Genomic DNA, 16,337 nt, shown 5'->3' on the forward strand with positions numbered 1-16,337 from the left:
TTGGCATTTCATTTTCATTTTTATTCGAGCCTCACTGATGAGTTTTCTGCAGACAAAACTTGTGTGTGGCGTAAAAATCATCAACCTGGTATCTTTGAATAATTTATTTTTACAATGAGTAAATAAAAGTTATTTCCCTTTAATGCCAGCAGATCAGTAATTGTTATAGAAAAAATTATCCAACTTACAATTACACAATAACTTCCTGTTAGAAAACAAACAATAAGTTATTGACTCATCAAACAATTGTAAGAACTAATTATTTATAAAATATTAGGATAACCGTTTTCATGTCAAAGTCAACCTTTTCAAACCAGTGCCTTATATCATAGTAGGTGATAATTTTATTTCACTTTCATTACACAGACATTTAATAAATGAAGTTGGATAGTAAGCATTACTTTTATTTCACTGCACTCACTTCATACTACTAACCTTTCACTAAAGCAATTTGCTCAAATATTTTACCAGCTGATCAGTTTGTTGAGATGACTTCAAACTGCTATTTGGTAAACTGTTTGAACAATTGGTATCGGGATAGACCAAAGCCTTCGGGATAAGCACAGTAAATCTCTGAGACAAAAGCAAATACCATAAAGCGCTTTAAAATATATTTTTGGTAACGGTTTTAACAGCCCATAAAACATAGAATGCATGTCATACAGGTCTTGCGAAAAGGTCGCTGCAAAACATATAAAGCAGATGCTGTAAAGGGGAAAGCGAATTTATAATTACGCGTTATCATTTGTATACCTTTTTGTTAGAGTGGCAAAAAACGTAAAGTGACTCAGTACCATTTCGCAGCTTGGCCAGATCATGGAACTCCAGATCCTTTGTATCTTGTATTGTTTCACAGACATGTGATATCTGATACCAAAGCTGGACATTCAGGACCTTTGTTGGTTCATTGCAGGTAAAATGTTATTTTGAAAGTTCAAAAATCATGCAAATACACATTGCTTTTTTTCATTTTACATAATAACTTTTGCAGTATCGAAATATATTGTTAGTCCTTACCAATAGTTCAACTGCATTAATTAATATTTTGCTGAATTATAATATGCAGTTGAATTATTGTTATCTACCGCATATTCCCCGTCATAAACACTTATAACGGTCATTATTGCATATTAAGAATAAACAATAATTCAATACGATAAAGACTACTTACTAACTTAATTATTATTATCAAAAACGCGAAATATTCATGTTTTATTTGCAACCCCTGAATACTTAGTGTTGACCAATTAAAATTGACATTGCTCTTTAAAATGATTTTATCCTTCAAGTTTGAAATATTAAAAAAAATGTGCAGTATTTGATCTTCTACTGAAGTTTTGGTATGTTACGATTTTATTGCAGTGCTGGTATTGGAAGAACAGGAACTTACATTGCCCTTGATGCTCTTTTGGATGAAGGGCGTACTACAAAGTTTCTTGATATTTTTAAATTTCTGAAGAAAATGAGATACAGTCGAATGAAAATGATTCAAACCTCTGTAAGAACTAATATAATTCAAACGATGTAGTTGGTTTACAAGAAATGTCACGCGATGCAATATGCACCACAATCTGTAAAGGAGAGGCGAAAGTTACCAAGGGACATTCAAACTCATAAGTCGAAAATAAAAAAAGACAAACAGACAAACAACAATACATAAAACACAACATAGAAAATTAAAGACTGAGCAACACAAACCCCATCAAAAACAGAGGATGATCTCAGGTGCTCCAGGAGGGTAAGCAGATCCTGCTCCACATGTGACACCCGTCGTGTTACTCCTATAAAATACGTTGACAAGTTATATAAAGTTATTAGACATCGCACAATAGCTTTATAGAATGTTATTGTATGGTCAGCAAATAGCAACAATTAATACCCGTCCTTAATACTAAGAATTTCTAACTCATACGATTCGGTTGTTTTGAATCATTTTTTATTATTATATCGAAATTTGCTTTAGAAAATGTTCATACTAATGTGTACCAAAGTTCATTAAAGGCGGTAATGTAATTTTAGGCTATAGATGTTAAGCGACATACACTATGAATCACAGACAAAATGAGGATGAACACAGGTTTCTAGGAATTTTCTAATTAAAACCCTGTTATTCAAATCGAGAGTAATGAATACAGAGTTAAATACGGTGTAATGTGGGATAATTGTCGTTGTACCCAATAGGTAAAAAGAAGTCGAACTATATTTTTTCGATTACATTTAACATTTGTCTAAATCGTTCATGTTTATAAAATATGCGTCCTCATTCCATACGAGTTTGGCATAGATATAGTCATGTATTCTCTAAAATAACAGAATCCAATGCCTGTTTTGCTGTTGCTCCTGGCAATAACAGTTATGATTAATAAAAATTTGTCGCATGAACACAATTGATTTATCAACTGATAAAACAAATTGGAAATTAGTTGCAATATTCAAGGTAAAGTAGCAAGTATGGTAAGAGCCATTATTTGGCCCTTCTGAAATTTCAAAAATATTAAAATTATTCAAGCCATCAAAAGTAGTGGTAATTTTATCAATTTTATTGATATATGATTATGGACACTTAAGTGCAGAAAGCTCGTTCTGTTATGTCCCTTTGATATCGTAAACTTGTTCTTATGTTGTACTGTTACACCACTCTCCCAGGTTAGGGGGAGAGTTTGGCGCAAGCAAACTAGTTTAACCCCGCCACATTTTATATGTTCCTGTCCAAAAACAGGAGCCTGTAGTTCAGTGGTAGTTGTTTATTCATGTCTGTCATATTTGTTTTTTTGAAAATTGTTTTGTTATAAATTATACCATTAGTTTTCTCAATTGATGTTTTTCATATTTTTCATGTCTGAGCCTTTTATAGCCGACTATGCGGTAAAGGATTTTCTTATTGTTGACGGCCGTAAGGTTGCCTATAATTGCTTACATCCACTTCATTTGAACTTTTGGGGATAGTTGTCTCATTGGCAATTATATCACATATCCATATTTGTATATTGAAATTGACATATTCGATCTTATATACATATTGTAGCAAAATACCTATTTGGATGGCTCGTCGTCTTAATATTAATTTCAAGATCTTTAAAGAAAGCTGATTTAGTAGATAATTTGCAGGTTTGCACTCAATTGAAAATGGGTTGAATCACTACAACAAATATTTAAGACGAAATATTAATACTTTTATCTGATCGAGTAATGTCTCATATACATCCAATAGATGTTATTGTGTAGATTAATAATACTTTTTTTTCATTTTCGAATTCGACCTACCAAAAATGTGGCATGATCATACCCTCTTCCTCGTCATTAAAATCTAATAACATCTTTGTTTTTCTCTCTGTTTTTGCCATAACAGGATCAGTACGTGTGTTTACACTATGCTCTACTTGAAGCTTTCACCATGAAAGAAACAAAGATTCGAAAAGACATGTTCAGTGAAGTGTGGCAGAGTATACTGACTGATCACAGACCACTAAATCATCAAAGGCTTAACAAAGAATTTAAGGTACACAATTCTCAATTTGAAAATTTATAGTTTATTTGACATTTATTCGGACGCATAATCAGGCTAATAAATAAAAGGAAATATAGGTATTTACCAATGAGACAACAACCGAACGATTAAAGTTCCATGAACCTAATAGACAATGGACTGTCAAAACTTTAAACATGCCCAGTCAAAACTTCCGACTTAAAGTAATTATTTTAGTTCCTGTTAAAATCAACGTCCCCAATCAGATCTGGTCGTATGATATAAAGCCCATTTTTATGTATGTAATTTGTCCTACATACCAAGAGACACGTTGCTGACTCTATGTTATGGAAATGTTTATCCTCTCTTTCATGTCAACATTATTTCATAAAGAAATCAAAGACAATAGATAATGATACACCAGTAGTGTTTAATGTTATATCTTCACAATACACGACACTGAAATGATAAATATAAAAAAAAGAAGATGTGGTATGATTGTCAATGAGACAACTCTCCACAAGAGACCAAATGATACAGAAATTAACAACTATAGATCACCGTACGGTCTTCAACAATGAGTAAAACCCATACCGCATAGTCAGCTATAACAGGCCCCGAAATGACAAATGTAAAAAAATTCAAACGAGAAAACTAACGGCCTGATTTATGTAAGGCATGTAAGACTGATATGTAAAAAATAAAAACAACACTTTAGAAACATATTTAGAAATATAATATATTTATGTTTAAACAACATTAAATGTTGCATCGAAAATGGATGACACTTCGAAGAATCGTGTTTTTTATACAGTACATTCGTATTATTTTGACATGTTTATGTGATTATTATTTTCAATTTCATTGACATCTGACAAAATCTATTATATATTAATTAAACGTTATTCAGGAACTCCAACAGCATGTAGGAGATATAAAGGGGCTATCATCTTCAGTAAGTAAGAACATCTCCTCATTTAATTTTATTTTGTGTTGGTTAAATAGGCTTTGCAGATGAGTTATCTTTAATCTTTTATAAGAAAACAATTGATTGTTAATAAAGTGCACTGTCCATTCTAAAGAGGAGTACTGGTTTACAGTTATGAGTTTTCTGCATTTTTTATTGAACTAATTGGTAAATGTATTTTTTTCTTTCTTGCATGTATCTTCATATTATATTCATTATTTTTTTTTCATAGCTTTTTATATTCATTCTTCATGTTCGAACTCAATTCATCGTTTCATAATAAAGTTAAGAAGTATATGCTATCGTGGTTGGCTAAAGTTACGTTACATCAAAGAAGAATGACTTTTAAATTATTGGTTATGCTTAGTCAGTACATCATTGTTACATTGTATGTGACTATGTTGCGTTAAGAAGAATGTGCAGTGCTATGCTTACTTTGTTTTCTGTGACAATAAAGCATGGGTTCACTTTTGATGCAGATATGATCAGTTTTAAATCATAATAGTTATGAACAATATTTGTTATTTCAATTGTATATACTCTTCTTAGGTTTTAAGTTATTCTTTATTAAAGTATTATTTTATCGGATTGAAGTATTGTATGTATGTAGAAAATCATTAATCATTAATTGTTACATATAACATAGTTAACATTCAAGATATCATCAAAATCACAATCTTTTAAAGCATACAATTCTCAGACTTCAAACTTAAATCGTGTGGATGTTTCAGGGGCTCTTTGATTGGAAAACTTCAACTTATTTTCTTTCATGTTGTATAAAAAGTAATACCGTATTATAAGCATCGCTAGTTTTCATGTGCATTGCATAATATTAAAGTAATGATTAATCTCTTGAAAACTGTTCTTGTGAATTTCACATACATAATATTATATAAATAACACATAGCTGAGAGGGTGATAGAGCAGATTGTTACCCCGAGAAAACATTGTCAACTGAGGCGAAGCCAAGGTTGACAAATGTCTTTTCGAGGAGTAACAATCTGCTCTATCACCCTCTCAGATATGTGTTATTTAATTTATTATACTGAATGTTCTGTTATTACTGTCGATTAAATTTCAAATTCAAAGTAATAAACTATGACGATTTGTACATAACAATCATCCGTATTTAATAAAGCGCACACTTGATCAAGCGTCTCCGTGAAGGGTAATAGAGTATTTGCCATAGGATAGAGTCGTATTTAATAAAGCGCACACTTGATCAAGCATCTCCGTGAAGGGTAATAGAGTATTTTCCATAGAATAGAGTAAATTAACACCGTTGTATAAGCCAATTAAAGTATTGCATTTTTACGTGAAGTATAATAAATAATAATGTCAAATGAAAACCATTCGCTCTAATTTAATATGTATGCTGTTTTTTCTTGTTAATTTCCATATAAACTTTCTTTCCTATCTCCAACCCATATACTGAATTCTCTATTAAGTTTACAAATCTCTAGGATGACGTTGACCCTTTACTGTTTGTCAAATCCGTTTAGGCCTTCTGTTTTGTGGCTCCCAAACGTTTTATGTTGTACTTTTCTTAAATGTTTGGTCTCAAGCATGCCTTATGATGGTTACTAGTAATTTAGACACATATATAAAAAAGCTAGTTCGTAAAAATGCCAATCAAATAATTTTACTGTAGATGCTCAATGCGACGAAGGATGATAATAACCAAAACCAATATAATGCTGCAATGAGTACAACAAACTTAGCGAAAAACAGAAACAAAGATGTTCTACCCAGTAAGTTGTCATGTTTTTTTAAAAGCATTTCGTATGAGGAGAGACAAGATATATTCACAGCCTTAATTTTGTATATTTTAAACTGTGAAAACCCTTAATTTAGCAAAAAACAAAAGTTAATGTTCTTTTCAAACAAAACCATCCATTTCTGAAACTTTCAGATCAAGCATAACGAAACAGAGAGAAATAAAATCTCAAATGTTAAAATTAATGTGTTTGTTTGTGTTTAACGTAACGTTTAACGTATTTGGCTATATCGTTGCGACCAGTTTCTGTTCGTAGATCAAATGATAAAAACGTGACTTTATCATTGTGACTAATTAAATGTTTGATTGTCCTGAAAAAAAATAGTTTCCTGACTTCAATTATGAATAAATGGAGATGTTGGGTAAACGTCATGACCCGTCAACCCAACGACAATAAGATAAGGGCAACACGATATGTAACTTCCAAATAATTTTAATTTATATAGAATACGTTAATAATGATCATATATACGTAAGTGGATTTTTTCAATATATCTAACATAAAAAAATATATGTCTCAATCAAAAAACGTGTACCAATGTCGTCAAGCGTCAGTTGTATTAAATTAAAGTATAAGTAAATGCCATAGGTAACAACTTTTGTAATTTTTTAGTGGATGATAAGCGAGTTTTTCTCGTATCCCATGGAAAAGAAAGATCAGATTATATTAATGCAGTACAAGTGCCTGTAAGTTTTACAAAATTCTGAAATTTCAGTAATTTCTGTAATTTCTTTAAAATATCGTTTAAACACTCAGTCTGAAATCGTCAAAGATATCAGCTTTCTTTAAACTATCTGCTTTCCGGTTTGAAGCTAATTTAACATAATAACAACACGTTAGCTTGCGTAAAACATATCAAACTAGATGGAAACGAAATACAATATGTGCTAAGGATCAATGCACATAGAAGCCATTTTTTTAATGGTGGTATATAGATATAAGAAGATGTGGTATGAGTGCCAATGAGACAACTCTCCATCCAAGTCAAAATTTATAAAAGTAAACCATTATAGGTCACAGTACGGTCTTCAACACGGAGCCTTGGCTCACACCGAACAGTAAGATATAAAGGGCCCCAAAAAATTACTAGTGTAAAACCATTCAAACGGGAAAACCAACGGTCTAATCTATATAAAAAACGAGAAACGTATATACATTTTACAGTGGCTTGTACGATCATTACAGAAATCAAGCATAAAATGCTGAAAACAAACAGAAAAATAACAAATTACCTTCAAGTATCACAATGAAGTACACGTTTATGTTCGCCCGACTTGAAACTAAAACTTTCTCGTAGACGTGCGGTATGTATACATAAAACTCTAACACATTTATGTTACCCGATTTTCTATAGGAAAAGAGACTATGTATGTATTATATCTTATAAGCTCCACTTCGTAACTTTAGTTTTGATTATTGTGTCGGTTGTGGTTTTTTATACAATGAAACAACGAAAACACTTTTACAGAAAAAAAAAACAGAGAATATTATGTTACATGAAGCTTGTTAATAGATAACAATGTTAAGGGTGACGTTTTTCAGAGGTAAAAGAAGGACGTTCGGAACCTAAAAGGCTTTGTATCATTAACAAGGTTTCTTTTTATAACATTGTGATAAAAGACAAGTGAAACTCAAGTACTGTAAACCAATTAATAGATAGCAAAAGTAAAAACTAGTATTTATTTAATAATATTTTAATTCTTTTTGTTACATAAGTAATGAATTATGGTCAAATGTTATAATTATGTATTCCAGTCTTACACAAAGTTTGTTGGATACATTACCACACAGCTACCATTACCAGATACTACGGTAGATTTCTGGACAATGATACGGGACCACAGCTCTTCGACCATTGTACTGATTATTAACAACAAAAAAGAGGTTAGGGATGAGTTTTATACTAACAGTGAATTTGGAGCAATATTTCATAAATGAGGTGTACAATCGTATACTCTGTTTTGGCATTGGTATTTAAATTTTATATAGTTAAAGTGTTCAGTACTTCGATCAGTTTTGGGTAAGATAATGAAATTCAATGTCCCTTTTTTTCTACTCATGTAGTTGAGGTAAATATATGCACTACGTAAAGTCGTCATCACATTTTTTACGGTTGAAGTCTATTTCATATATCTATCTTTATTTAAAATGTCTATGTATGATTTTAAGACCAATAATACCACATGTTCATTCTTATAATATTTAAGGCTGACTTGGTGTACTCACAATCGGGCGATACTTTTACCATTGGTCAATTCAGTATAAAAATATCGACACGAGAAGAGGGCGAAAACGACATCACAAAGGCAACCATGGTTCTCTATAAAAAGGTAAGATATGATAATTAAATTTTTACCATGCTTAAAAACTATGAGACATATAAATGGTCATGGCGTCTAAGGGCTTTTATTTTTTGTCTTTTGGTCCTTTTTTGCTTTTATCGACTTTTCAACGTTTATATTAGGTTGTGTTGGCTTCAAACAATAAGTGAAGAGGCATTAATTGTCAAAATGCGTATCTGGTGCAGTAAAATATGTACTGTTAATGTTATTATTAAAGCTTGATTTAAAACATACAGTTGCTTTCCAATTTTTACAAACTAATATATCAAGGTGTAAATACAAAAATGTTTTAACAAATATTCTGAGCAGTCTAACTGTCTTGACACGTACTTGTTAAAACCCTGTGATTGATATTTCGGTAAACACGACATGTTTCTGGAATGACCTTCCTTAGGTTCGCTTGAGGTCAAAAGTTGGGAACCCAAATATAAAGATTTATGAGCATCATACAAAAAAAAATAGCCAAAATCGGAAATATATTAGAGAAATGTTTATTATGTTATAGAATGACAAACCGAGACAAGTGGTACTGTTGCAAGTCGTATGTAACAAAATACCTGACCCCGTTGCACTCTGTAAACTTGCCGACCTTATTTCAACACGTGTAGCTATGTCAAATGATCCGGTAACAGTTGTAAGCAGGTATGAAAAGAATTTACTAATTCGTTTTTGACGTCAAATAGCCTAAAAAAAAGGTTGGTGAAATTTTCTTCTTTAACGGTTAATTTATAATATATGAAAAGGATATTGTATAAAAGATGAAGGATAATGCTATTGCAAAGAATAATATTCATTTGGCCCAGTGGCGATAGTCAAAATGCTGGATGAAATAATTTGATCCAAAATCAAATATTAATCTCCTATTTATTCATATTGAGACGATGCCTTACTCGAAAAACATGAAAAACTTATCATGGTGAAATGAAAAGAATGGAAATGAAAACGATCACATCGATTACTATATGGGGACCTCGAAGATGAAAGTTATGTTTTACCGTTAACTTAAGAGTACAATAAAACCCAGTTTGTGTTGTCCTCCTAACTTCGGTTATCATAAGTGCATCTTCCAATGTACTACTATTTTTCTTAACAAATGTATCATTTGTAATTGATATTTTGTTAACGCAGTGACGGCGCCAAGAATTGTGGACTGTTCTGTGCTTTCACTAATGCCGTTTCCAGTATGCAGATTGATAACAATGCAGATATCTTCCAACTTGTGAGACTTCTACAATTGAGACGTCCCGGGTTCTTCACAGACTTTGTAAGTACAAACAAATGTTTTTAAACCTATTGTCACAATTTGACATATTTTGACCAATTCATTATTTATCATTTTGGGAGCTTAAATATAAAAAGAATATGTGGTATGATTGCCAAATGAGACACCTATCCAATATAGTCTAAATGCATCGGATTTAAGTAACTTTAGGTCACCGTACTGCCTTCAATAATGAGCAAAATCAATACCGTATAGTCAGCTATGGAAAGCTCCAACATGACAAAATGTATAACAATTCAAACGAAATATACCAACGGCCTGATTTATGACAAACAATAAAGTAAAATTAAATTCAACAGACGGACAGCTAGTAGTGACAAGCACATATAGAATGTGGTGTGGTTTAACATGTTTTAAGCTCTCAACCCGCCCCCTAACCTGGAACAGTGGCGAAACAGCACACCAGAGGAACAAACTTTAAAAATCAGTTGGAAATGTCTTGATTCGTCTGATTGGCAGGTAGCTAAAATTAAGAGAGTCAAAAGTCAAAAGACACAAAGTACCGCTCAAAAGTACTCGCAGTTACTGATAGCTAGTTCAATTAAAGCCAATAACAATTAATTTAGTGTAAAGATTTCATTGATAGTCTGCGAAATGCATAACCTTGTACAATGCAAAAGAATAAGTACATGGTATCGACAGAATGTAGGATCATTAGTTTTCATAAATGTATAGCAATACATATAAAGTTATGTTTTAATTTGTCAAAAACACAATCAATATAAGTACCGATAAAAACGATATTTAAAGATCTTCCTATGCTGTTGAAGTGATATCCTTTAAGAATAACTTAAGTCAAGAATAAAGATTTTACGGTGATAGTATCTAATCTTACGGCTTTAAAAACAATATAGCCGTAAATGTGAGGATGTGATGTCCCTTGTTTAATAAGAATTAAATACAGTCAAACTTCACTATCAAATCTTTGTAACTTTATACATTGAAATAAAACCTAACTTCAGTAACTGTAGGTACTCTATCTGTTGAATTAACTTTTTAGTTTATTGATTGTGTAAATATTGGTTTGTACAACTAGAAGCATATACAAATTATATTCAATTTAAAAAAAAGGGGGAAAGATACCAAGTGAGCAATCAAAAGTCATAAGTCGAAATATAGCAATCACCACCATGATCACCATGATCAAAAAAGAAAAATTTCAGTTGACAGAAAACTAAAGATTATGCAACAAAAAGCTACAGAAAAAGGGGGTGAACCCAGGTTCTCTAGCAGTGCTTGATCAACTAGTAAAAACCGTTGTGTCGCTCATGTCAGGTTGCGGTCAACTGTCAAATAGATATTCAACGTTTATAAAATCATTATTTTACATTATAATGTTTCGTTCATTATGAATAAATCAAATTTTTTTCAGGAGGAATACAAAAGATGTTATGAAGCTTTGCATGTTCACCTGGAATCTGCAAATGTTTATGCAAATTTTTAATGGTAAATAAATGAATATAAAGACGGAGAAGGAAACATAGTGTGCTGTTTCATTATCAATGATCTATTTGTAAATATTGCTGCATAAATTCTGCTCATATTGTTTTTCTACAGCTCGAAGGTTCACAAACTTTGGTGTCAACACAATTTTTCATCTATCAAGAATTGTGTTATTCTCATTCGAATGTTTTATACTCAATATTTTTTATTTATTTTAGTCTTAATGATAATTTTGTTAATCATGATGCATGTAAACTATACATTTTATTCTCTAAAATTTAAAGTAATTATATCCCCAACTCAATATTTAACTGACAAATTGGAAGTACTAGTCAAATCGATTATTAAGCTTATGCTATTGTAGACTCTTCAAGGTTATCGTCAACTCTTCAAGGTTATCATAAACTGTTCAAGGTTTTTGTAGATTATTTAAGATTATCGTAAACTCTTTACGGTTACAATAGACTCTTCAAGGTTATCGTCGACTCTTCAAGGTTATCATAAACTCTTCAAGGTTTTTGTAGATTATTCAAGGTTATCGTAAACTCTTCACGGTTACAGTAGACTCTTCAATGTTATCCGTAGACTCTTCAAAGTTATCGTAGACTATTCAAGGTTTCCGTAGACTATTTAAGGTTATCGAAGACTCTTTAGGTTACCGTAGATTATTCACGGGTATTGAGTTTTTTATCGTAGACTCTTCAAGGTTATCATAAACTCTTCAATGTTTTCGTAGACTGTATAAGGTTATCATAGACTTTACGGTTATCTTAGACTCTTCAAATGTATCGAAGACTCTTCAAGGTTATCGTAAACTTTTCAAGGTTATTGTAGACTCTTCGAGGTTATCTTAGACTATTTAAGGTTTTCGTAGATTACTTAAGGTTATGGTACACTCTTCAAGGTTATCGAAGACTTTTCAAGGTTATCGTATACTATTCAAGGTTTTCGTAGACTCTTCGGGGTTATCGAAGGTTATCAGAAACTCTTCTTGTTTTCGTAGACTATTGAAGGTTGTTAAAAAAGATCGTTAGTCGTTGTTACTTTTTTTTAATAATATCTATACCCATTGTCGATGTAACGATTTATCCACAATACAAAAAAATCAATGTGTATGTAAATATGTAATAGAGATCTCATTTTTATCCTTCATTAAGTTTGATTTCGCTTAGAGTAAACTGTAAAATACGCGGCTAATTTTTAAATATTTTTCTAGAACATTATTTAGTATAATCGAATACGCTAGATCTATACCACCATTTTTTGCTTAAAAAAGCTACATTACTGTACATATCTTACAATGAAGGACAATAGTATACACCTATTGACTGGGTGTGAGGGTAATAGCAAGTTTGTTGTCCCTGAGATACCAACTATTGCTCGAGGCAAAGCCGAGAGCAATAGTTGGTATGCGAAGGGACTACAAACTTGCTATTACCCGCACAACCAGTCATTAGGTGTTTTATTATACTGAACAACACAGTCATTAAGTGTTTTTATATACCAAATTAACTAATTTTCTAAAAGTGTACATATATCATCTGAAAGAAAAGAAAAAAATGTCACATAACTTGACATGCACAAGATGAACTATACGGTTTTTTTTATAGTTCTTCTTGTATTTGTAAATATTTCAATAATTGCAATCAAGACTAGAAATACTTGTGTTAAATTTTTCGTGCATATGATAAATTTAAGTTTAAGTACACCAAACGCAAATTCGCTTTTAGAATACGACGACCGAACCCATATTATGAATAAGGTACTATATTTTAGATCTTTAAAAAATGCGCGCGAAGATTTTCTCTCTTTTATAATTGCTTCTTGTAAGTGAAATTACAATCGACACAAACAGATTATACCGTTTACAATATTAGAGTTTGACGTTGCCAAGCAAAATAGTCAATGACATCATTATTGTCCAATGAAAATAAGCATGAAAAAGTACGGGAAAGATGATTATGAAACTATTAACCGGGGTAATAGTCTTTGAAACTATTAACTGGCAAATAGTCTGTGGAATGAAATAGCACAACTATTTCATTATTTTTTATACAGAAAAAACATACTGAGGTATAATAATATTTGTCTAACACATACTACTTTATTACATAGCTATTTATTTGGCCTTATTTATATCCTGATTTCCTTAAACATATTTTAATCATCTATTAAATCCAAGTAATTTATATACTTCTTATATCCTTTAAATGCTGTGGTCTTTATAAGAAGTCGGTTAAGGGGATCCAATATTCAGTCTGATCTGCCATTTTGACAGCTTACTCAACACATCTAAGAATTGAACACCTTGAAAGTAACGTGGAATTTATTTGCTTTGCCTTCACGTTTTAGCAACTATTACGATTTCTCAGTATAACTTAATATAAATGAATGGCATAGTTTTTGTAAACATATGAGCAGATAAACATTCTAATACTCATTAGCTCTTATTGGTTATCGGTAAATGTTAACGGTTGGTTTACTTAGAAAAATCTTTGCTTGACTACTAAAGACAAGTGAGTGAGAATTTGTTTAAATTCCTTTTTTAGTGAAAGACTGTTGCACTTGCAATAAAATCATGTTTTATTCCATTGGCATCTTTTGAAAGATAACTTTACTACATTTTGTATTTTACAAATTTTAAATATTTTACGACAATAGCCGATTAATTACTTATGGTATCTACGAATCAGACATACTCCGATGGATAGACAATTCATAACAAGCCATGAAACCATAGTCTTGTTCATGTTGTTTTCGGTTCTTGACATGACTTAATCACCAGTTATAGAGTCAAACTCTAGGGGCTGTAATTATGTTACCGTAATGTGTTTTTTTTTAGTACTGAGATATGAGCTGTTATGTTCAATATAGTTCCTAAATGCCTGTATTGTTGATACTTATGTTTCTAAATGTATCTTGTGTATGGATTATATAATTGTATCTATGACCGCATTTAATTATATTTCTTGCTTTTCATCAATTTGAGAATTTCTTTAATTTCGTTTTCTTTCATTTTGGATAGTTTTAAATAAAATTTGCTTTCGCTTATTTGAATAGTTTATTTCTTGTATATGCATTTTTGGGCAAAATAATACGTTACATGAACATTTGATACATTGTGAAACTTGGTGAATCTTTGAAGCTGTCTTGAGTAGGCGGAGAAGAAAACAGCTGTGCTTGGGCTTTGTTTTTACTCTTGAAATAAAAAATCAGGAAGAGTCATTTTCATTAAAACGCCAGTGCTTGCGGACAGTAGATGACATATTTGTCAGATCGGGATGGAAGGTGACAACAAAGATAAGACGAACCGCACAGATATAATTCCGTTTGTTGTCACCTTCCATCCCGATCTGATAAATATTTCATTTAATGTCCGCAATCACTGGCGTCTTATTGAAAATGACTCTTCCTTAAAAGAAAAATTTCCATTACCTCCTGTTATTGCTTATCGCAGACCCAAAAGTCTCAAAGACATACTTGTTACATCTAAAGTAAAAAAAACAATAGATCTCTAAAATCGGGTGTTACAAACAATGCGGAAGATGCAATTGTAAGTGCTGTAAATTTGCCAACACTGAAAACTCTTTCACCAGCACAGTAACAAAGCAGCGATACAACATCTATGTTACATCTAATTGTAAAACGGAAAATAGTATTTATATACTTACTCTACACCCAGAGTAGAAAACAGACAGAGAGTTTGGATGCATCAGCTACGTACTCTTGAACCTGATGGACTGAATGGGAGAACAGTTTTATCAAACGATTTTCTCGCTGTGTTGCAGACCCATTGGTGGCATTGGGCTGTTTTCTGTTCTTTGGTCGGGTTGTTGTCTCTTTGACATTTCCATTCTCAATTTTATTATAAAAAAACCAAAGGAATAAATCTTGAACTTTTTACTATTTAACTAACAAAATTATTTGTTTTGATTTGATAATCGCAATGTACAATAAGCTGCAAAAATATATTTTAAGGACATGTACAATAAGCTGCAAACATTTCTTTACAGCATCCGATTTTACCTGGATGGCTGCACGCGCCTGATGAAGCTTATTTATTTAGCGAAATATTGCGCGAATATATAAAATATAACAACTATTTTTATAACACTGATTAGTGTGTTAAAGTTACATTCTTAGTCATTTATATATATTTTTTATGTAGCCTATGTAGTCGAGTGGTCTAGGGCGCTGGAAATGGTGCAGGCGGTGTTGCCACGATATCACAGAAGCAAGGGTTTGAATCCCGCTGAGGGAAGAACAAAAATTTGCTAACGCAAATTTGAAGATCTAACATTGCTGAGCTAAATTTGAGACGAATTATATACATATATTATAAATATATAAATATATAAAACGTCTAGATATTAGTCAACGATGTTTCTTACGAGGGCACTGGATCGTTACGAGTAACGATACCTGTACACAATAAATAAATTATATAAACGCCTAAAAAGTGTACAAATATAACAATCTTTAAATTTATTAATTGTATAAAATTTAAAGATTGTTATAGTTAAATCAGAATAGATTGATATGATTCATTTTACATGATAATTATACTGATAAAGGATATCTGTTATCCGAAATATTTATAGATAATTACATTTAATGTTTCCTTTTTTTTTAATATTGGTGTTGTTTTGTACACTTTTTAGGCGTATTATACATGTACATAGTTTGCTACTATATGAAATTTAGCATCCATTTCTATATGACTAATTATTGCATAGCGTCTAATAGAACACATCACTATTTGATCAACTTACTCTTTCTAAAGTAAATGTTATCTTGCAAATTGCAAATTATAGCATTAAGTGCCAAATGTACCAGTTTCGACACAATCTAAAGTGTCAAATATCGACTATAATTCTTAATCAAAGTTCATCAAAAGTTAGAAATTGATGTCTTCATACCTCTTTTTTAAATGTTGCGGATGCATGATATAAACACATTAAGTATACTGTCGTAATTTGTATATGTCCTTTCTACGTTTTGTTGGTATTGTAAGGATAGTTGTGAAATAACCAAAAAAATATGAGTTTGAAATTTAAAA

At 31.4% G+C, this 16,337-nt stretch overlaps 1 protein-coding gene across 3 annotated transcripts in view; it reads left to right on the forward strand.

Moving 5' to 3' along the window:
- Positions 1-14,329, forward strand: part of LOC127715846 (receptor-type tyrosine-protein phosphatase T-like) — a 57,520-nt gene extending 43,191 nt beyond the window's left edge. The window contains exons 15-26 of one of the 3 annotated variants that reach the window (XR_007988662.1): positions 765-913; positions 1,363-1,498; positions 3,350-3,499; positions 4,377-4,421; positions 6,085-6,184; positions 6,824-6,897; positions 7,967-8,095; positions 8,419-8,541; positions 9,059-9,195; positions 9,682-9,817; positions 11,208-11,652; positions 11,753-14,329. Coding sequence is in view for 2 of the 3 variants with exons in the window: in XM_052221977.1 (XP_052077937.1) it covers positions 765-913; positions 1,363-1,498; positions 3,350-3,499; positions 4,377-4,421; positions 6,085-6,184; positions 6,824-6,897; positions 7,967-8,095; positions 8,419-8,541; positions 9,059-9,195; positions 9,682-9,817; positions 11,208-11,279 (1,251 nt within the window). In the remaining variant the exon portion in view is untranslated. Of the gene's footprint in view, positions 1-764; positions 914-1,362; positions 1,499-3,349; positions 3,500-4,376; positions 4,422-6,084; positions 6,185-6,823; positions 6,898-7,966; positions 8,096-8,418; positions 8,542-9,058; positions 9,196-9,681; positions 9,818-11,207 lie in introns of all 3 variants that reach the window. The other 2 variants (XM_052221977.1, XM_052221978.1) reach the window with 2 other exon arrangements.
- The last annotated feature ends 2,008 nt before the right edge of the window (positions 14,330-16,337 follow it).

The sequence above is a fragment of the Mytilus californianus genome, unplaced genomic scaffold, assembly GCF_021869535.1.
Source record: "Mytilus californianus isolate M0D057914Y unplaced genomic scaffold, xbMytCali1.0.p SCAF_9, whole genome shotgun sequence".
Lineage (NCBI taxonomy): Eukaryota > Metazoa > Mollusca > Bivalvia > Mytilida > Mytilidae > Mytilus > Mytilus californianus.